At 42.5% G+C, this 21,016-nt stretch overlaps 1 protein-coding gene across 1 annotated transcript in view; it reads right to left on the reverse strand.

Annotated features, from left to right (window-relative positions):
- Positions 1-21,016, reverse strand: part of LOC306784825 (myosin-10) — a 42,528-nt gene that overhangs the window by 6,275 nt on the left and 15,237 nt on the right. The window contains exons 5-32 of the mRNA XM_079278965.1: positions 19,734-19,836; positions 19,340-19,369; positions 19,111-19,125; positions 18,469-18,486; positions 15,656-15,748; positions 14,988-15,051; positions 14,695-14,793; positions 14,367-14,510; positions 13,559-13,654; positions 12,685-12,803; positions 11,924-12,076; positions 11,614-11,787; positions 11,154-11,327; positions 9,649-9,763; positions 7,089-7,282; positions 6,838-6,959; positions 6,681-6,750; positions 6,205-6,365; positions 5,738-5,846; positions 5,229-5,360; positions 4,776-4,982; positions 4,340-4,477; positions 4,017-4,140; positions 3,270-3,441; positions 1,315-1,527; positions 781-925; positions 463-669; positions 192-296 (exon numbers count right to left, since the gene is read on the reverse strand). Coding sequence (XP_079135091.1) covers positions 192-296; positions 463-669; positions 781-925; positions 1,315-1,527; positions 3,270-3,441; positions 4,017-4,140; positions 4,340-4,477; positions 4,776-4,982; positions 5,229-5,360; positions 5,738-5,846; positions 6,205-6,365; positions 6,681-6,750; positions 6,838-6,959; positions 7,089-7,282; positions 9,649-9,763; positions 11,154-11,327; positions 11,614-11,787; positions 11,924-12,076; positions 12,685-12,803; positions 13,559-13,654; positions 14,367-14,510; positions 14,695-14,793; positions 14,988-15,051; positions 15,656-15,748; positions 18,469-18,486; positions 19,111-19,125; positions 19,340-19,369; positions 19,734-19,836 — 3,496 coding nt within the window. The remainder of the gene's footprint in view (positions 1-191; positions 297-462; positions 670-780; positions 926-1,314; positions 1,528-3,269; positions 3,442-4,016; positions 4,141-4,339; positions 4,478-4,775; positions 4,983-5,228; positions 5,361-5,737; positions 5,847-6,204; positions 6,366-6,680; positions 6,751-6,837; positions 6,960-7,088; positions 7,283-9,648; positions 9,764-11,153; positions 11,328-11,613; positions 11,788-11,923; positions 12,077-12,684; positions 12,804-13,558; positions 13,655-14,366; positions 14,511-14,694; positions 14,794-14,987; positions 15,052-15,655; positions 15,749-18,468; positions 18,487-19,110; positions 19,126-19,339; positions 19,370-19,733; positions 19,837-21,016) is intronic.

Here is a 21,016-nt window from a genome sequence, read left to right on the forward strand (position 1 = left end):
GATTCATTTTGTGTGCTCACATTATTCTAACGGCCTCCTTGATTTCACTGTGTACATCAGAAACAACCCTACCGTCCTGGTGTTTTAACTTTTAATCATGGAGAGAAATACTTGACACCGTTGTAACTTTTACAGTCATTCCCGATCAACTTTCCTGCAGCTTTAAACGTGGCCGATACCGTCTTTCGTACCTCCGAGTCTTGCAGTTTGCTGTTCAGTTTGTCGGCTTCCTTGGCCAGTTTCACGCCCTTCTTCTCTGCCTCCTCCAGCAAAGTGTAAGCACTGTCCAGCTCCGTCTAAAAGAAGATGAATGGGGATATGAGGAAAGCGTACTAAACAAAACCAAAGTGCGTCATTGATAATCCTTTGAATTATTTGTTGGGTTTTTTAGAGTAATCTGGGGCTATATCCCAATCATTTCAAAGGTAAATGTGTACACTATGACTCTGTGGAGGTATTTACCTGGAGTTTGTGTGAGCGTTCGGCCAGCTCTCCCTTGGCCTTCTCTACCTCGGTGGCCCTGGACATAAACTCCTGCAGCTGGGTCTCCAGTTTCTTCTTCTTGTGTTCGGACTCCGTCTTTGCCTGTTGCAGACTCTTCACATCACAGGCCAGCTCTTTGTTGTCACTCTCCAGACTCTGCTTGTTCTTCTCCAGGTTGGCCTTGAACTGTGCAGAGCAAAAAAATGTGTTAATGTGATTTTCTGCCTACATATCATACAGCCGATATAGGCTGATGTGTACAAGCCCTGCGAGGGTAACGCGGTACGACCCTCTCACCCGCTTGGCCTGCTCCAGCTGTTCAGACACTTCTTCCAGCGCTGTGGCGTGCCTCTGTCTCACTTCCTGGATCTGAGCCTCGTGGTTTTTGGACTCCTCATCTATGGCCTTTTTCAGCTCTGCCACCTCTTGCTCTCGCTTGGACCTGGGAGTTCGGACACATGTTAGAGGACACCTTCTAAGATGCAATTTAAAAAAAACACCTTAACAGGCAGGGCTTATTGCTATTGTTGTCTGTAGCATAGTAGTGACAAACATCGAACACTAAACAGTTTAGAGAATGTGTAAGTGAATAATATATTCACAAATAACAGTTGTGCTTTTGTCAAACCCTGTAGTTTAACACCAGTATATAAACCATCAGAAACATGAGAGTACTCCACAGATTCAGCTTTCGAAGAGCTCCCTGTTGGAGCAACAACAACGCTTTCACATATGGCGTCGCACTCCCTAACATCTGGAAACTGACCTTGATGTGTAAACTGGTCAGAGTTCCTCTTTGTAATCATTGATAAACCAACGTTAAATACGTACCGGAGCTCCTGCTGGGCAGCGGTGGTATCCAGCGTGTCTTCCAGCTCCGTCTTCAGGGCCTCGAGCTCCTCACTCAGGTCCCTCTTAAGTTTTTCAGCTTTACTTCGACACATCTTCTCTGCCTCCAGGTCCTCCTGAAGCTCAGCAAGGTGGGCCTGCAGCTCCCGAACCTGCTTCAAGGCGTTGTTCTTCTGGACTGTCTCCTCGTCGCTCCTGGTTGGAGACACATAACGCATGTCGGTTCTTCAGAGTAGACCCTTATCACACAACTTAGTGTATTTGTTTTACTTGAAATGAGGCCACCAGTGCACACAGGGTGGCAGTGTGGTGATCTATTCACTGCTGAAGCTGTGAGTGTGTGTTCTCTATGAAGTCGTGTTAATCAGACTGCTGGCCTGTTTACTGCTGAAAGTGAGGCCAAGTCTAATTGATGCCGGCTGCAAGACTCCCGTAACATTCCTCAGCTACAAAGAAACCCACTGATTAGTCACACACACACATCAGTTTTATAATTAATACAATGCCACAGTGCTGATTAAAGGCACTAATGGCTCCAACCTAAAAGTAATTCCCCATTAGAAACAAAATACAATTGTTCTCAAAATAGCTGCTAAATTCAAAGCGGAGCACATCAAGTTCAATGAAAGCTTAATTATCTGGAGCTGTGACGAAACGGATGATTTCTGCGTGTGAAATTATTCAGACAGACATTAACCAACGACCTACTGAGAAGTCAACATGAAGATAATCTGTGCTGACCTCCACAGCTGTTCACCTCATCTGCATGCAGTCTTGTGACGGTTAACGGGAAAATGATTTAATATTTTTCCCGCTACGTATGAATGGAAAATCAGGCTCGACGGAGGAATAAAGCTACAGCTGCAGACGCTTTTTGCAATCAGTGAATCTGACGGTAAAAAAACAAACAAACAGGTTTGTTAATCGTTTGTCCTCCTTTGTAAAATGACAGCTGGATTTAAACCGGCTCTCTTCGATCGCTTCATGTGGGAAACTACGGCAAAGCCCAGGACAGAGAACATCAATCAACATCAATTTGACTGTAATCGGACACGGCTGCCTCCAAGATGAAAGGTCTCAGCCAGTGTTGTTGGAGGCAAACACTGCAGCTGGGAGCTGCAGAGGAGAGCAGAGGAGGACCGAGATGAGTGGAAGATAGAGACACAGTGTGTGCGTGTGCTGAAACGCCAACTGCAGCAGCTGCAAAGGACGAGAGCTGCTTTCAGTCAGAGTTGACTCTGTGTTTGTTGGAGTGTGCTCGCGACTATTTTGGAGTCTTCTTATTGACTTCGAGTACAGTTGTCATGGAAATACTGCGCTCGTGAGAGAATGTTCGTGAAGTAAAATCAGCAATACCACTAACGGTGAGATTTTTCCAAACCTTTAGGTTTGTAGTGATGCGAGTTCAGAGGAGTCTGCCCATAGTGGATGTAAAAACACACTTCAGTGTATTTCATCTGTCTGATTACATACAAAACTGTCTGTGTGCTGAGGACATGTCTGTGTCATTGTGAAGCGCCAAACAGCGCTCTATCAGCTATCTTTGGACTTCTGTCAATGAACAATGAATTAAAGGGAATAGCAGTGTTTGCTTCAGTACTGGCAAGATGAATCATTTATAGTAGTAGAGTATTATAATAAGTATTCAACTGGAAGGCCCCTCTGATGAATCACTTTTTTGGCTTAGAGTTAAGGTTTTGATGAGATATGATCAAATACTTTCCTTTCTTCAATTATTCTGAATTATCTATCTGTTATATCTTCTTTTTTCAATATTTGTACCATTATGTTTCGGAATCATTATGATTGTATCTTGTCAACAGTCATCCGAAAGGAGCATGTCTGGATTTACTTTATCAGTGGTATATATTATGCAGAAGGCCTCTGATGCAGTCAGTTTTGACACTTTGATAGATTGTTTTATGTCCATCACTGACCTGGCCAGAGCAGCCTGCAGCTCCTCCTCCTTCTTGCTCAGTTGGACCTTCAGCTCCTCTATCTGGGCCTGGAGCTCAACAATCTGGTCCTGCAGGTCAGTGGTCTCAGCATCCAGTTTGCGCTTGGCCTTCTCCAGCTCTTGCCGTGTTTTCTCCTCCTTCTTTAGACGCTCTGAGGGAGGCATAATCACATGTCTCATAAACAAGATTCATGAAGAAAACGTGGCAAATAATTATTCAAAAAAAGAAAGAAAACGTTTGCCTTCAAATGATCTCAAAAGATAAATAGGGAAAGTCACAGAGGGTTCACACGAGGTACAAAGGTCACAAAAAGTGACTGCTTTGCCTAAGTGCACGGGTGTTTTTTTAAACATTCCTACATAACGCAGATTAAGAGCCTGATCAGACGGAGCGCATTCAGCAGGTGGATGATGCAAGGCAAAACCCTTGAACTGTATGCTAGCTAATAGCTAATTGTACATTTTAAATGAAAGGAAGCAACTTCCCCGAAATCTCAAGTCCCGCAGTAATTGGCCTCCTGCTGCTACGGTTGGTAAAGTTATATCGCTGCAGGTACACAGTGAAGTCACCAGAATGAGAAACATTGCTAGTTGACGTTGGGCGCTTCTTCACTGGCGTTCAGGGCGCATCTTAAATCGTCCTTAAACCGATGGCCAGTCACCTATATGTGTGCGTTGAACGCTCTCTATTCTTCGACTCAAAATGTCGGCAGTAACAGTAGCTTACCTTCCAGGTCAACCATCACCATCTCCTGCTTGTTCTTGACTTTGCCGAGGTTTTTTGCTTTGTCCTCCTCCTCCGTCAGTTGAGAGGTCATCTCGCCGATCCGGTCCTCCAGCAGCTTTTTCTCCTGTTGTGTAACATCAAAGTGTTGGTTAGACTGGAAGCACAAACTACTACCTGGAGGTGAAATGGTCAAAATACAATTACATCTGTATTTCTCTCTACGATCCATCCCATCATATGCCTCATCAATCACCTACTGTTGTTCATTTTTTACCTTTACTGGTTTCGGTTTGACCCATTATTTGCAGATCGAATCCTCTCACCTTGATGAACTTGGAGTTGTGGTCCTCCAGCAGCAGAATGTCCTCCTCCATTTTCTTGATCTTCGCCTCGGCTGTCACTTTGTCCAGCTGCAGCTTCTGTCTTGCAGCTTCCTCCTCATCAAGCTGCTCCTCCAGGTCCTGCGAAGAGGAAAAGACACACAGATAAAGATCCATAACCGATCCAATGCCATGAGGTTGAAGTCTGAACACTGAAGTTTATAAACTCTTTAAAGGCCCTCGACACTTGGCTTTAGAAAGTATTTATCTACAAACGAATCGGATTCATCAGTGATCACATTTGTTAGACAAAGCTGTCGCCTCCAACCCTCTTCAACTTCTATATAAATAACAAAGGGCTTTTGTCAACTGAGGACATATCAAAACAAAAGGAAAGAAGTTTGTGTGTGTAGAAGTTGAAAGAGGTGAAGATATAAACCTGAATGTGTGACTGCATCTTCTTCTTCTCATTCTGCAGGCTCTGGTTCCTCTCCTCCTCCTCCTCCACCCTGGACTCCAGGTCATGAAGAATCTCCTCCAGCTCTTGCTTTCTAGAAAGCAGACGGACTCTCATCTCTTCGGCCTCGGCAAAGAGCTCCGTCTCCGCATGGAGTTGCTCTGCTAGAATATTCTTCTCCTCTACGAGCTGGAGAGAGGGAACAGTTTGGAAGAACAATTCCCAACCTTCTTAGCTGCAATACTGATTTCTTCTGTTGTAATAATTTGGATAGAACACAGTAAATATCAACTTCCTTACAAACAATTTGGGAACAGAAGTAATAGCATGTAACATGATACAATTAGCACCATTTATAAATAACGAAGCGTCTCTGAATTTATACCCGCTTTGCACGTTGAAATTATGTATTTTCCATAACAGAGTGCCGTCTACCTGTTGGTGTTTCCTCTCCATCTCCACAAGCTCATTCTCCACCTTGAGCTGTCTCTCCTTCACCTTTACCAACTCCTCATCTTTGGCTTGCAGCTCCTCCTCCTGCCTGGTGACCTGCAGCAGAGGCTTCACCTGAGAGAGAGAGAATTTAAATCAATCCCTACATGGTTTTTGCAGTGTTCCCCAAATTTAAATACCTTTTTACTGACAATAAGGCCTATAATTGCTTATCAAGTACATGACAGCAATATCACATTTTTCCCAGCAGTATATAACAAAAATTCCTAGTAATATAATTAACAATTAACTTGGACACAGATAAAGCAATTAAAGGATTATTAATTAAACTTATTTTTGCACAAATTGACGATCATGATTGGATGAACTGACTCGCTACAATATCTACCGTTGGAACTAGTGCACAGTGGTAGTAGTAGTGTAGCAGTGTATGACTGTGTATGATCTGCTCATATCACATATGAACTCCTTTAGCCGTCACGAGTTCTCACCTTGGTGAAAAGCCTCCACCACTGCCAGTGTCGCAGCTTCAAATAAGCAGCACAGTTCCTCTGGAGGACCTTCAGGGCGCTCAGCTGCTGCTGCTTCTTAGCGAAGGCCCTAAGGGGAGAAATGGTGCAAAAACAGGCGACATATCAATGTCTGGGTATAGCAGTGTTTCTAAAGACCAACGTCGGGCTTCGTTCAGTGTACAGATGAGCCGTAAATGCACCAAACAGTTACTCTGGTCTTTGTTCTTGATGGAAACTACTGGGAGGAGCATACATTTCTGACTGGACATGACAGATGCATATACACGTGACAAAGTGTATCTGGATATTGATGCTTTGTGTCTCCGACTACCTGTGGGAGTTTGAGCAATTGCATCACCATCCTTATATGCATCTTGGGTATCCAAATGCAGATGCATGTTCATAGCTAAGGAATTGGAATAAAAACCATGAGATCCGACACTCACTTGCGTGCCAAGTATCCACGGCAAACGGACTGGAAGTAGATGATGATGTCGGTGATCTTCAGATCGCGCTCCTCCTCCAGGTGAGCCAGAACACCAGTTCTGAAGAAGATCTTACTCTGACCGATACGGAACAGGTTGGGGTCCAGCTCCAGGGCTCGGATCTACAAAAGGCACATGAAGACTTTTTAAGAATTGACCTCTGTGGACAGGGTTACATTTTGTAAATAAATCCAAGAAATGTTCCTGGAAAGTATTTGTGTTTCCACCACAGAAACTCAGGAACTGCAGAAGGGACTTTTAGTGATATGACTTTAGTTCCTGAGGTTATTTCCTCTTGTTCCATTATTTCTGGAACAGTTTGGCCAAAAATGGTGAATAGTCAGTTCCTAAGGCTCAGCAGAATATATCGTATGTTATTTTTTTCCAGGGCAGGCGCTTTAAACCTGAAATAGATCAAGAGAAAAGAAAGGCACTACCATTCTCTCACAGGCTTGTTTTCCATCCATGAATCCCTTGGGGATAGCGTTAGGTGTCAGGATCTCATATCTGTAAGCAAAAGAGAACATTCATATCAACATTTCTTCTGTGTTAAATAAAATTACAGAGTTCAAAAAGCTTCTGGTCGTTTGTCACCTTTGTCTGAACTCCTGGAAGACGATACGGTTGGGGAAGCCCTGTCTGCAGATGCGAATCCCCTCTAGGACTCCATTACACCTCAGCTGATCCAGAACCAGGTGAGGCTCCAGTTTACCAGCCTGAGAAGGAACAAATACACCATTAACACCAGACACACGACAATACTCTAGTTTAAAGATAAACAGGTCCCTCACTTTCCAAAGCTTGATACGCCGCTTCGAACAAATACATTTAGATTCTTTATTTACTCTTTTTTCGTGGTTGGGGATGATGCAGCGAACGAAGTTGGGGTTGGTGTTCCTCAGTGTGGCCATGAGCTTGCCGAGTGACTCCTTGTAGAGCTGTCCCACCGTACGAAACATGCCCTTTTTCGTTTTGTAGGTGGCGCCAAAGGCCGTCTCGTTCATCCCCGCCACCTGGTCCAGGCCCACGATACGGTCAACTGGTGGGGAGATGAGGGGAACTGGTTAGAGTGAGAAGACTTCATGGGGAGCAGAGGAAAAAACAAACAAACAGCAGCATAATGTAGCTACATGAAGTGCAGATGGATGAAAAAGACACACGACAGTCAAACAACGGCAATCTATAAAGAAGCATTCAAAGTCTAGAACTACTGCTAGCTGCTGCATGGACATGGAGAGCAAGGCCTATCGACTCCTGAGGCTCTAAACAGGACTCCACATGTGAGGTTACCTTGGAGAGAAGCACCGTTTTTAGGATTTACTCACAAAGCATGAACAAAGTTTAATAGCAAGAATTGAAAATGCTCCTCTCTGGTCTTGATGGATGAGAGACAATGTTTGATGGCAGCTACATGAAAGCATTTCAACATTTTACTGCTTATGATATATTGCTCGTAAAATCATTGATTCTCAACATGCTAACGTTTAAGGGGTTGCAAACACTGGATGCAAAAATATTACAACTGTTCTATAACTATAACTGTTCGTAACCTTTATCACCCCATCAATTTTACCCATGAAGACCAGGCGACTAGTGGGGGTTCAACAGTTGTATGATAGCTAAAGCTGAAACAATTATTTGATTCATCAAAAAGTTGATCAACTGATCGAGGAAAAAAAGTAATCAACATCAAAAATAATTGTTAGTTGCCGGCCAAATAAAATCTTCATTATTTGCATCATTTCAGTTCGGGCTTGGAGAAGAAAAGATGCTGCAATGCAAAGTGGGGACGTCAAGTTTGAAAGACCTGTGGATGCACCAACAGCACTGGGAATGTAGGATCCGACCTCGTTTAGGAGTTTGACCTAAACTAGACCTCTAGATATTATTGTTAAAAAAAAATCTCTGAAAAGACCAAAATTAGCAATTCGTCCATTCCTAAATACATTTTTGACTTCCCTGCCAGGCTGCGGCTCTCAGCACCAAATCCATTTGTTCTTACGAAAGATAAAAATCTGCTGGGAAATGTAGTCTTTAGCTGTTTTTACTTTTACATTACTATTTTAGATTCTGACTTGGTGCTATAGTGTGCATTTAGAGCAGCAGGACAGTGTGTATGGGATGAAACATAAATTACAAAGAACATGTCAGTCAGTGCAACAGTGTGTTTCTTTAATGTGTTTTTAGATAATAATTAGGAATAAGATAAATTAGGCTTTGGATACACCAACAATTATTATTGAATTCATTGCTGGGTTTGGTCTTTTCACGCCAATTCAAATTCTTCATTAGGAAAATGTAGAATATCACAAGAATTACAAATCAAAGAGTAAATCTTTTTATGATCTCATAGTGTCAGTGTTTAACATTATGTCACATATTAATATCCAACCGACTAGACTTAATTATAAAAACCTTTAAAAGTATTGGATGAGTCACAGCCTGCTGTCTGGACCCTCTGTCTACACTGGCGTCTGAGCTCAGAACCAAAACAAACACCAACATCTGCTTTCTATACCCCGCTACTGTGGTCCTATCGAGGAAGGCGGGAAATGAATGTCATGACATTTCCTTCAGTCAAGCTACGAATCCTAATTTTGCTTGTGGATGAATCACATCACAGAGGAGCGATCAAAGACTGCAAACAGCTGCGCTCGATAGAATCACTTGCTTCAGGGCTATTGACCATACAAAGATCACAAGACCCATGTCAGCCCACAACAATGCTGACACAAATTAAAGCACACTAGTTGGACTAAAGGGAGCAGTTGACTATATTCTATGAACATATTTAGGAATTAGGCACTACTGCTATTGGCTGAGACAAAGGGAGCCATGCAGCCTGGAAGCAAATGGGAGCCATTGTAGCTATGACAGACACAGCACCGGCTGAAGCATGAAACATAGCACAGCCAGATCTGGGCAAAAATACACCAGTAGCTACACTTTCAAGAAATCAACCTGCTCGGGAAGCGCTTATATTTAGCCCACCAAGCACCTTGAGCAGCTTGGTTTCACAATCCAAAGCTGTTCATTTGCAGCTATCACTATTTTGGCCCAGGTCTGCTACAGCACCACCCAGTCATTCACCTGCCGGGTCATCCAGACTAGTGTCATAGAATGAAGCCCTTTGAATGGTCTGAATCTCTACAACACAGAAAGAGACAGGGAGGGAGGGAGGGGGGGGGGTTCAATTAATTCTTAGAGATCATAAACGTATCGGCCTGGGTCAACAAGGCAGAGAGCTGTGGTTAGTAGGCTCGAGTGAGAGACATATTGACGTGCTTGTTCACGGAATAAGCAAACTGGTACATAATGAATGTTAAAGGATGAGTAACCAACATTGATTCCTTCTAGTCTTCTGGACCATTTCAAATGTTTAGCGATAAGACGGTGGCAGCTCACCGTCTTTCCAAAGTTCAGCTATAAACTTGTCGGTCGACTGATGCAGAAGAGTGGCCACGTTGTCATTCAGAGGGTCCATGTTCTTCATTAGCCACTCATCGGCTTTATAGTCCACCTGTAACAATCAAGTGGTGCAACATCTATTACACAACTATCGTCTGAACCCAACAGATTACAAATCGAAACAAACCGAGAACAACATACAGTTGTTTTTTTACATTAACAAACATTTTTGATAAAACTCTTGTATATTTGCTTTTTTAAATAATTATGAGGAGAATCTAAAACATGTCAATTAACATTTATGTTATCAGCAAATGACTTATATGTGTAGCACAAAAATGTGTAGCATGTCATATATTGGCCAATAGGGGTGTCTCGATATACCAGCATATATATATATATATATATATTGATTATATATATATATATATATATATATATATATAATCAATCTGTGACAGATTTTGGTAAAATTTAATGAATTATTAATTTACATGAGAGCGGTGTGAATCAGGATATCTTAATATGTGAGTTTTGTCTCAATATGTTCATTAAGAGATAAATGAAGACGGTAGTTTCAAGGATTTAGTTGAGGTGAAGAACTCTAAATTATTCAGAAAACATTCGCTGAACAGGGATATATTTTATTGGCGTATATGGCGGCTAATAGTTACGAAGAAAATGCAGAAATATTTGATGTAATTGAGAAAAAGTGTATTTGTCACACATACGTCACAGAGAGCACTGATATATTGGCCGATATAGAGAGATTATATTTTCTGAAACTCTTGGATATCATTCTTAAAAATCCAGAAGTGGGAGGGGTCTAACTAGAGGTCTGTGGGGAGCCCTAATTTAAGATTATTTAACACGTATTGCATCGTGGATCCTCACAAAATGTAATCAATAATAGTTGCATCAATATGTATTTGTACATCTGACACATCATGGTGACCCAATTCAAATCCTGACACACCATACCGTACAGGCCACGCTTAACTGCAGTGATTCAGACTGCATATGGGAGGCGATATTATTCTGTGCAAACCCACGTTGACAACATTTGGCTTTTCTCCACAGCAAACGTTCTTAGAGTGGAAATCTCTGTGTTTTTGGTCCACATAATGAAAAGCAGATGTGCAACTCAGCAGGTCTCCCTGCGAGACTGAGTTATGTTGAATTAACACCACTCACAAGGTCCAAATCCACTCCAATACTCCAATATAAATCAAACCAGGACACAGTATTTCCCTGAAATCCCACCACAGGAGACCCGTACATCATTGTTTTATCTGAATGCTGACCAGCAGCACATTCTCACTTGCTGTTTAACTTTTGCAGGAAGAAGATCAGGGAGGAAAAGAGATGTATTGGGGAAATAAGAATGTAGACTAAGAGCCCGACTTATGCTCTGAAAAATAGCGCCATGAAATTTAAAAGCTTTAACCGAGACGGAAACATGCTAAGTGTGACTCTTAAAAAGATAAATAAAACGAGCGTACCTTGCCAGCGTAGTGGATAATGCAGAAGTCGGCCTTGTCTTTGAGCTGGCGGGGCTTCTGGAACTTGCTGTGTGTGCCCTGCTCCTGGATCAGCTTGTCTACAAAGGTCTTGTCTGTGGCCTTGGGGAACCAGCACTCTTCATCCAGCAGAGCCAACACTCCGGGAGGGTTTGCCTGAAGGAAGATCAACACAAGACGGAACAAAAGGCTTCAGAGACAGTGAACTGTAACTACACAAGCACGGCAACACCTTTCAAGTATTTGTTTGTGTTCAGGTGACAGGAGCGTTGCGGTCCATATCTTAAACCCCTAAGGCACCAAAATACTCACTACTTCTCAGTGGAGATCTCAGTAAGTTTTCCTTTTTAATTTTGGTAGAGCATAGCTCAATCATTCAAGAATAAGTGGAAAATAAGAGTTCCATTCATCTCATGGATACAAGCTCATCGTTCACACTGACCGGCCTCTCAATGAGGTCGATGCAGGGCTGCAGGTCGAGGCCGAAGTCGATGAAGCTCCACTCGATGCCCTCCCTCTGGTACTCCTCCTGCTCCAGGATGAACATGGTGTGGTTGAAGAGCTGCTGCAGCTTCTCATTGGTGTAGTTGATACACATCTGCTCAAATGAGTTCAACTGTCGTAGGGGAGGAGTAAAAGGAAGAACAATACTGAAGGTCATGAGTTTAGATGACAAAAACATTTCCTCTCGCCACAACTGGACAAACTGCCTTCTTTAAAGATGAAGAAATTGAAAAGATTTGAATCCAAACCTGGAAGATCTCAAAACCTGCGATGTCCAGGATGCCAATGAAGGAGGCACCCTGTCGTTTGGTTCTGTCCAGAGCTTTGTTAATGCGATGGACCAGCCAGCGGAACAGACGCTCGTACGTCGCTTTAGCCAAGGCCTCGACCGCAAAGTCAGCCTGGAGGACGAGCGAAAAGACAGGAGGAGTGGAAAATACTGGTGAGACAATATAGGGAGACACAGTATATCAGTGTAATGCAGACATGCTTCCAGGTCCTCAATGGACAAATGGACTCAAACATCATGGCAACATTTCATACAGTTAATGTTCCACATGCTTTCTGAGTCAGACTTTTAAAGCTATTAAATCTAAATCGAGCTGTTGTCATAATGATCAGAAGTCTGCAAGAGAACTGCACTTTAAATGAATGATTCATAAACAAGAGACGTACTTTGGAGTGGTTTCACAGAAGGTAAAACTAACCGTACCATGTGCTTTACTGTATACAGGCTAGCAGCATTTTCTAACACAGTTACATTAAGAAAGTACTGATGATTTAAATGAGAGAATTTATGCTCATCAAAGCCGAAAATGAAACAGACTTTTACTGCTACTACCGGAAACCTGGATGTCAGAAATAAAACTCTTCCAACTACGCAACTGAAATGATCTAGCGCTAAAATAGACCCACTGCAGTTGCATTGCTTTACGATAGATCATCATCAGTGGAAGTGAGGATATTAGCAAGAAACCCAAGAGGAGATATGCGGTGTTGGATAACTGACCTGCTCTTTAGTCTGCCCTTTCTGGACGTAGTCTCGTCCCACTTTGATCCTCGGGGACAGGATGGCTCTGGTAAACTCCATAACATTCATACCCAGCAGATGACACAGCTTCTGAGCGGCTGGGAAACGAGATATGGAAAAAGCACATAATAGGGAAAAAAGTTGAAATGGGAATTAAAGAGGCCACAGCAGTGACTGTATGTTCCCTGCATTATTTTGACACTTGGATCCTAATCATAACAATCAATATTAAATACATACTAAACTTTTACTGATTAATATTAAGATTTATCAGAAGTCTTTCAAAGAGGTTTTCTTATGAAGTGTAACGAGGAAATTGTCATATTTTACATGGCTGGAGCTTGTGGAAAAGTAGAAAAAAAAAGCATGACCTGTTCTAGATCAGCCAAGTCTCACTATTACAAAAAAACATCTGCTTCAGTCCTGGATTCTGCTCGTCGCATTTGTGAATATCTGGCCGAGCTGCCTCACTGGCTTTAGGCTCGTCCTCTCTCCCAGTCTCCCTCATTTAAGTGCCAAATATGCAGTGCCACATGCGGAGGAACTGGAAGACCGTGCCCCATTTCCTTCAGGAGTAAATCCTCATATAATGTGGCTTAATGGCAGGTTGACAAGTCTTGGGGAGCGAGAGAACATCAATCACCAGTCCCTGTGTTCCGTAGATGAGGACGCAGTGTGAGGGAGGCAGGACAAGAGGAGGAGAGGAGTTGAAGTGTATATGGGAAGAGGAAAAGGAGGAGAATGACGTCTTGACCTGTGAGCTCCAAGCGACGAGGTTATGAAGCAGATGTAAAAGGATTGCTTGTGGCATATATGTGTGTGTGTGTGTGTGTGTGTGTGTGTGTACACCTACCAGTATTATCAGGCATAGAGGCTTGGTCAGAGTTCCTCTCTTTCTTAAAGTTAATGTTACCAAATTGAAGCACTGAGGACACCACCTTCAACATGGCTACAGAGGTATAATGAGACAAAAACAATATAAATATTTTAAGACATCACTTAAACTTAATCTCATTGGACATTAAACCACATAAAAAACACATTTTCCAAGTTCTAATTCTAATTATTATTATATATGTTATTAGCAAAAGTCACTTGAATATCTTTACATCAACATCCCTCTCTTTTATCTTCCTGTAAAATAATACTAAAGACTCATCGTGCACTCATGAATTCATTCATTTGATAAATCCATTTTGATTTGGGACCACCAGCGCTAACCTGACACACATCATATAAAACCATCCTTGACTATTGTACTCTAGTTTGTAGCGGAGCAACATCACAGGACGAGGCAGGTCTTCAGATATATTGGCAAGATACTTTGTTTACCTTTCCAAAAGTGGATGGTTGGCTTGTATCTAATCTTCTGTGTGTGGAGGCCAACAGTCCTCTACAGCTCCGTATGTTGTGTTTTCTTAAGTCATGCCTAATTTTGATCAAATCCTGAATAAAATGACACACTGCCCATGTATTCTGTTCTCTCTGAGATACTTCACGTAACAAAAGCTTAAGTTGCTCTAAAATGACGCTGTGACTTCAATTTCTAAAAGCATAAAATCAGAGGGACCTTATGAAGTAACGTTCTTCTAAAAGTAATCTAACACTGACCAAGTGGAAGCAACCTCCTAGGGAAATTGTTTATGTTGCGGTAAACATACCCAGAATCTCCTCATGGCCGAAGCTCATGATGTGCATGGCCTCCATGGTCTCCTGGAAGTTGTCTTTGTCCTGCTGACCCGGGATTAGGATGTTACCGTTCGACAGGAAGCGGTAGTGGTCGAATCCTTCCAGAAGCAGGTCGGCTGAGGAGAGAAATGTGCTTTTGTTGGCATGAATATGAATTTGGTAAATTATACTGCTGCTGTCAAACATAAATTATCTTTTAAATAGTTAACCTGCCAAAATCAGCATGGTCTAGACTCTATAGTAATGACAGAGAAAGAGAATAAGAGGTATCTTGAGAGTATAAAAGCTCAGTTTACTTACATTTGAGGTGCTCTCCCGCTCCAGCCAGCAGCTGGTATAAAATGTGGAAGGTGCGCTCATCTTTGGCTTGACGAATAGCTCTGGATTTCTCCAGCAAGTCTGACGCATGACGGTCAAAGAAACAATCCTTTTGGTGGGTTCAGTTTAATGTAGAACCAAAACCTAAAATGTCAGTTAGTGTATACGTGAGACTCTTCCTTCACCTCTTGTACAGGTCAAATTGGTTACCTACAGTGACCCGATAACATTCAGAGTCTGAGTCAGCTCTCGTCAATCGTTTCTAAACAGGATACAGGTTTCAATGTTGGCTCCAACAATGTATCCGGTGACATCAAAGTTGATCCGGATGAATTTTCCCTGCGAGATGAACAGAAGATAAATGCTCAGGAAGACAAGACATACAGAAATCAATCGCCAACATTATCTCTCTGTTGTACCACGAGCTGAGGCCTCATGGTGAGGAGCTGATACGTAAATTACATTAAGTACATCATATTTTATACAGTACAAAGGTGGGTTTGGATACCTGAGGCACACAGAACATGACGGGTCTGTTTCTGATCAAGTGAAAACTGCGCGGCAACTTTTACCATCTCAGCTGGCCAGCGTTAATGCAGAAGAGGTTTTAGGGTCTTTTTATGAGGCAACACAGTTAGTAAATAAATAATAATGCCCCTTAATTTGACAGATACTACAGTAATGCCAAAGAAAGATCTTTTACGTTACTATTAAGAGGTCTGCTGAGTGGAGTTGCCTCCAGTCTGAAACGACCGAGCACATTAAAGGGTATTATTAATGACTAGCAGGCGCCGGTGTCCGGCTACATGACCTGTGCTATTGCTTACAGGAAAATTTGGATAATCTAATTACCTTAAATCAGTTTTACCTCTGCTTATTGTCACAACGGCTAGAGTAGGCGTTGTGAGATGCACATTAAAAATAGAATTTATTCTGTACTTACAAAACGTGACGAGTTGTCATTTTTCACTGTCTTAGCATTCCCGAAAGATTCAAGGATGGGGTTGGCTTGTAAAAGTTGACGTTCCAATTCACCCTGAGAAAGAGAGGCACGTTACAGCAGGCCTTTGTCCCCATGATGATCCCAACCAAGAACTACTACGAGAAATGAACTGTGAATCACTGACTGTCACTGAAAAACAAACGAACATAAACATGCAGACAAAGACGGCGGAAACCGGAAGACTTGTTATACAGACAGACCTCACATACATTATCCCAGTGCAGGTAAACTGAACAAATAAAACCTAAAAAAAATACTTTATTGTATCAAGAGAGAGATACCAAAGAAACTGAAGTCATCACGCCATTTGAAAACCAGATTAAAAAAGGTAACGTCTTTATGTGATGGAAATATGTTGTCTGTTTTATCACATTGTAAATTAAATATCTTTTGGTTAGGGTAAAACTAGCAATTAAAGACTTGTTGTCGGACATTTTAAAGGCTGAACAATTAATCTGATCATATTTAAGATGCTGAAACCATTCATTCCTGGCAGTGGACTTGAGGCTTTACTGTATTTTCTCAAGCACATAAAATATAATCCTGTAAACATGGAGTTTTAGGGAGAATATGGGTTTTTGTTGCAGGAACGCCAACCCGTCCTATCATGTCAGAACACATGTGTCCACAAACACACAACTAAAATACTTTGGCTCTTTTTCCCCCCATCAGAGACTTTAAGAGGCTGAATAAATAAATAAGCATCCGTATGTTTGGACAGGTGGTAAACTGTGTTTCCATCTCAGCCACATTGTGGGCTTCGTCATGAACAGAGAATCCAAGATTGCTGAGAGAACAAAAATGTCTTCAGCAATGTTACTTCTCATGTGGCTGAGTGGAACATTTTCCCATTACGTCAAAAATAGCTGCACACACCGAAGGTTTGAGGAGGCCATTTTCCACGAAAAGGGAACTCTGTGGGATGAGGAATCAGCATTGCACTCAGGATGTGAGATGTGTAATGTGATCTTTGGCCGCATAGCATGATGGGCTGCTTTTAATTGAGTTTTTTTAGAAGCTGGAATGAAGCAGGATGAAGTGGATAAACCTGATCCTTTTCCAGCTATCAGAGCCCACAGAGGGCAGAGGATTCAAACCAAAAAGCCTTTGTTTCTGTATAAACGCAGGCCTGTGGTGCAACTTGGTAGCTGAAATTGTTCATTGGCAAGCCTCTACCCATCTGTGTGGTCTGCTCTTTGTCTTTATGTGCATACAGCAGATTAAAAACACCGGTGGGGGTCCAATTTGCAGCAGCACTTTAGGGCAGATTGAGTGGAGTCAAAGAGGATCAGTCAAAAGTGTTCCACTAAATCTTATGAGGCAGAGGCCAGTGGTGGCTGTGTGGTCATTGCTCCACATGTGCTCCGGAGGTCACAAGGCCGGACAAATATTATAAGTCGCTATTTTCACCAGCGCAAACAAAGGAGAGCAGTCACGTATCGAGTCTCTAAATCTGGGCAGGAACAAGCCGATGCAGAGAACTCATCTGGGCCAACAGAGCTTACAGGCTGAATCTGACATAACATCAGCCACTAGACCCAGGTCACGTTTTAGATGAACCAGTGGGTTATTGTGAAGGAAAATAAATAACAGCTTCATGGTAGCCCATTAGTTTATAAAATGATTAGAGTCGGTGTCCTCACACTGGAAGTAATGTAAATGTTAAATGTCTGAAAGAAGCAGATCCTGTTAATTCAGTGAGGATAGGAAGTACACGTCATGCAATGCGAAAGTTAAAGCAGGATGGGAGTTACAAATGTAACTGTGGGATCTGGATGACCACCAGACGAAGGTGCTTTAGCACTGGATATCTCCATCTCACTTATGCGCAGGTCGAGTCCTTACACCAACAAAGTTACCTGTAACCATGCAATGATGTAGGCCCCAGTGTAAAAACCCGAACATCGTGGCAACAACATCCCTCTCGACAGAGGGGACTGTGCTAGCCAGACATGGTGGTGTGCCAGTGTCACCAATGACATCAACCTTCCGAGCTCCATAGACATCACAAGCCTGAAGGGACGCATCACTAAGAATCTCTGAGAAATGCTGGCTTCATTGAGAAAGGGACAGATTGTGATCCATGTGATGGCCCACCCTGAGAAAAAGCATCAGAGGCCCAGGAGGCTGTGTCTCTGTCCCCGTCTTGCCCCTTATCTGTGAACGAACTGCAAGAGGCTGCAGTTGATAGTACGTCATCCTCTTGACAAGGAGAGTGCCTAGTGTTAGAGTCACCACCAGGAGCTGGCCCCCTGCTATCGTGCTGGAGATTGAGCAGGAGCTCCTTAATCTGGGCAAACTCCGATGAAAGACGTTGCAGCGCGCCTCAAACTCTCTAAACAAAAGCTATCTTACAGTATCAGCTTTGCACTACAGCACTGCCTGATTACCTTTAACAACTGTGACTTAGTTACCCCAGTACCCTACTACCTAATGATGAATTATCAAAGAGCTAACAACACAGCAGGAGCCAAAAACACCCGTTTTAAGTTAGCCATGGACCAGACGAGCCGAGCGTGATGATGTTCGGGTTTTAAACTGGAGCATGCAGCCGCATGGTCACGGGGGACTTTGTTGGTATAACGACTTGACGTGTGTATATGAAAGATGGAGATATCCAGCAGCAAAAGCAGCGCCGTCTGGCGATCAGGAAGAATGAAATAGAACCACAGGGTAAAGAAGGTGGCAACAGGGTGGGTAGAGCCTGTTAACCCCTGTTATTTTTGAGGTGAAATAGGTGAGAAACTACTCACATAAAACAGGGGTCCACTCTGTAGGAACGGGGAGATTCAATTGTTATTATGGACAATAATGAATTGCATTTCTGTCATGATTACAAATGAACCTGTAGTCAAAGCTGAACATTGTTAATGATACCTTCTAGGTACAGCTCACAGTGGTCTATAGCTGGAATTAGCCACGGGAGTTATTACAACACCTCAGTGATCTGTAATCCTGGCCCTCAAGACCCAGATTACTGCCAGTGTTCTAGGTTAACAGGTAGTTACTGTTTGTAATGTGGATCTCACGTATGATGTAATTCACAGGTGGCTACAATAACTATCTGCAGGGGTCCAGGTCCTGATGACCAGGACTGATCTTAACTTACGACAGTCTAAAACACAGATACAATTCATGCCTTACTAAAATACAAGTTAAAATGGCATTCTATGTATTTTTTCAGCAGCAGAATTTGCTAAATTTCATACAGCACGAGATGTTGGCCAAGGCTCAACATATGGCTATCACAACAAATACAAACAACATGCATTTGACTATGTATCACCGAGTGTGAACGGAAATAATGGCAAGCAACTGTACAGAGTGGACAGTCATTCACATAGAACACAATAAAGGAAGTCTGAATAATCATGCAAGTATTAAAATGTACTTACAACTGCATTTTGCGCCTGACGGAGAGAGAAAACATTAAAGCTAAATATGCTGTTTTCGGGCATTTTAACTAAACACAGCACACTCAGTGTCAACTGTCACTTCTTATTCACACCATTTGATGAACCCTTAGGAGGCTCATGTCAAACAGATATTCTAAGATCAGGTGTGTTTGAGAAGACAATGGTTGTGTCGCATGCACATGGTGTATAAGAAAGTATAAAAACTTGCCTGTTGTTTCACTGGTTTGGGTGATTCTGGCTGTTTGTTACAGATAAACAAATGCAATTGTTAGATAGTGTCCACATAGTGCACAAAGCCATGTTGCCTACTACAGGTATTGGTATCTATTCTTTCACCACAACAATCCCACCCTGGCCAAACGGCTCATTAGCTACTTCTAAAGATCAATATTACAACTACAGTGTCATAGGTCAATATAATAACCCGGTCTTGGGGGTTGCAGGGCAATACAAAGATATGATAGGGCAAAGCGGTGGGATTTTGCATACAAATCTAACATTTACGTCAATACTCGAACAGATTTGAATGGACTCGTTAGGTGTATGGCCTCGAGCAGGCTTTGGCAAACTAAATCAGAGAGATGAGAAAGCAGGAAACTCACAGGGATGTTGTGGTCTTTTTTTCCTTTGTGGGAGGAGGCAACATGCGCCAGGTACTGGATGACCTTTTTTGTGTTTTCCGTCTTGCCAGCTCCCGACTCACCTCTGTGGAACAAAAGAAGACCATGCACACAAACACAAAAATCCTCAGAATAACTTCTGTGAAACAATTAACTGTTTAAAACGAACCCATCTAAAGACTGGCTCAATAACGCTAAAATGCCATGTCCTCCTTTAGCTTTACAGATTTGCAGCACTACCCTCTTTTCCACGACAAAGAAATGCACAAATGTAATCTTTAAAGTGAAACTAAATTCTGGTGCGAATCTGATCATGCGTGTCTTTCTCTGCAATAGTTTTTCCAGTATGTCAGTCACGTTTATGCCTCGTGGTTGCTGGCGTGTGGATGTGCAGAGACCACGGCATGAAAAGAAAAAACAGGGAAGAAATCTCCATGCCATGCAGAAAGTGTGGGTGAGCAGTTCGGATCCAGAGCATACTTGAGGTTTTACACTAAGTGCAAATTTGCATTCACCAAGTATGCGCAGAATATTGTTTTTCTTTCAGATAGAGTGAGCGTGATGTGGCTGAGAGTAAAAACGAGCGGTGCGTAACCTTCTGTCTTGTTGGCTACTGTGAAAGGAGGATAGTCAGGGAAGGATTATGTCAATGTCGCTGACTGCTCAGTGTTGGATTCCTCACCTCCCCTATTTCAGAAGACATGCCATGTAATCAATCAGGCAGTGCTGCTGACTGCATCATTATCTTAGGGTTTCACGCTATTTGCAATCAGTTTGTGTATTTCTGTTCCATGTCCTTAATTATCTCTATAATCTATATTTGAATGTCTGTGTAAGTGTGTTTCTTTGTGGTAGTGCTGTATCACAGTGAAGTATTCTGACCCCTGTGTGTACATAGAAGGGATGTGCAACATTAACGCCTCACTATTCACCCTGCAGAGTGAAAGGGCCTTGCATGGCTTGTGTCTTGATATCCCCTCTGGAATTTCCTTTGGGGACATTCCTGTCATCTGTAGACACTTGTCACTGACAAGACGCCAGGGGACTGTGTAGCAGACATGTCCGGCATTTCTCAGATCCAACTTTCACACGTATCTCTGAAGTAGTGACAGTCTGGTCAGTGTCCCTGAGATACACGATTCAAAAGGACCGTTAAGGCCCCGGAGCAGCGGGTTGACTTGCGCTGCTCCTGAACTTGTTTAATTACCAGTGAACACATTATTGTCACTTTCATTTAATTCAGACAAAAGAAATGCTGAAGGGAA

Source organism: Melanostigma gelatinosum, assembly GCF_949748355.1.
Source record: "Melanostigma gelatinosum genome assembly, chromosome: 11".
Classification (NCBI taxonomy): Eukaryota; Metazoa; Chordata; class Actinopteri; order Perciformes; family Zoarcidae; genus Melanostigma; species Melanostigma gelatinosum.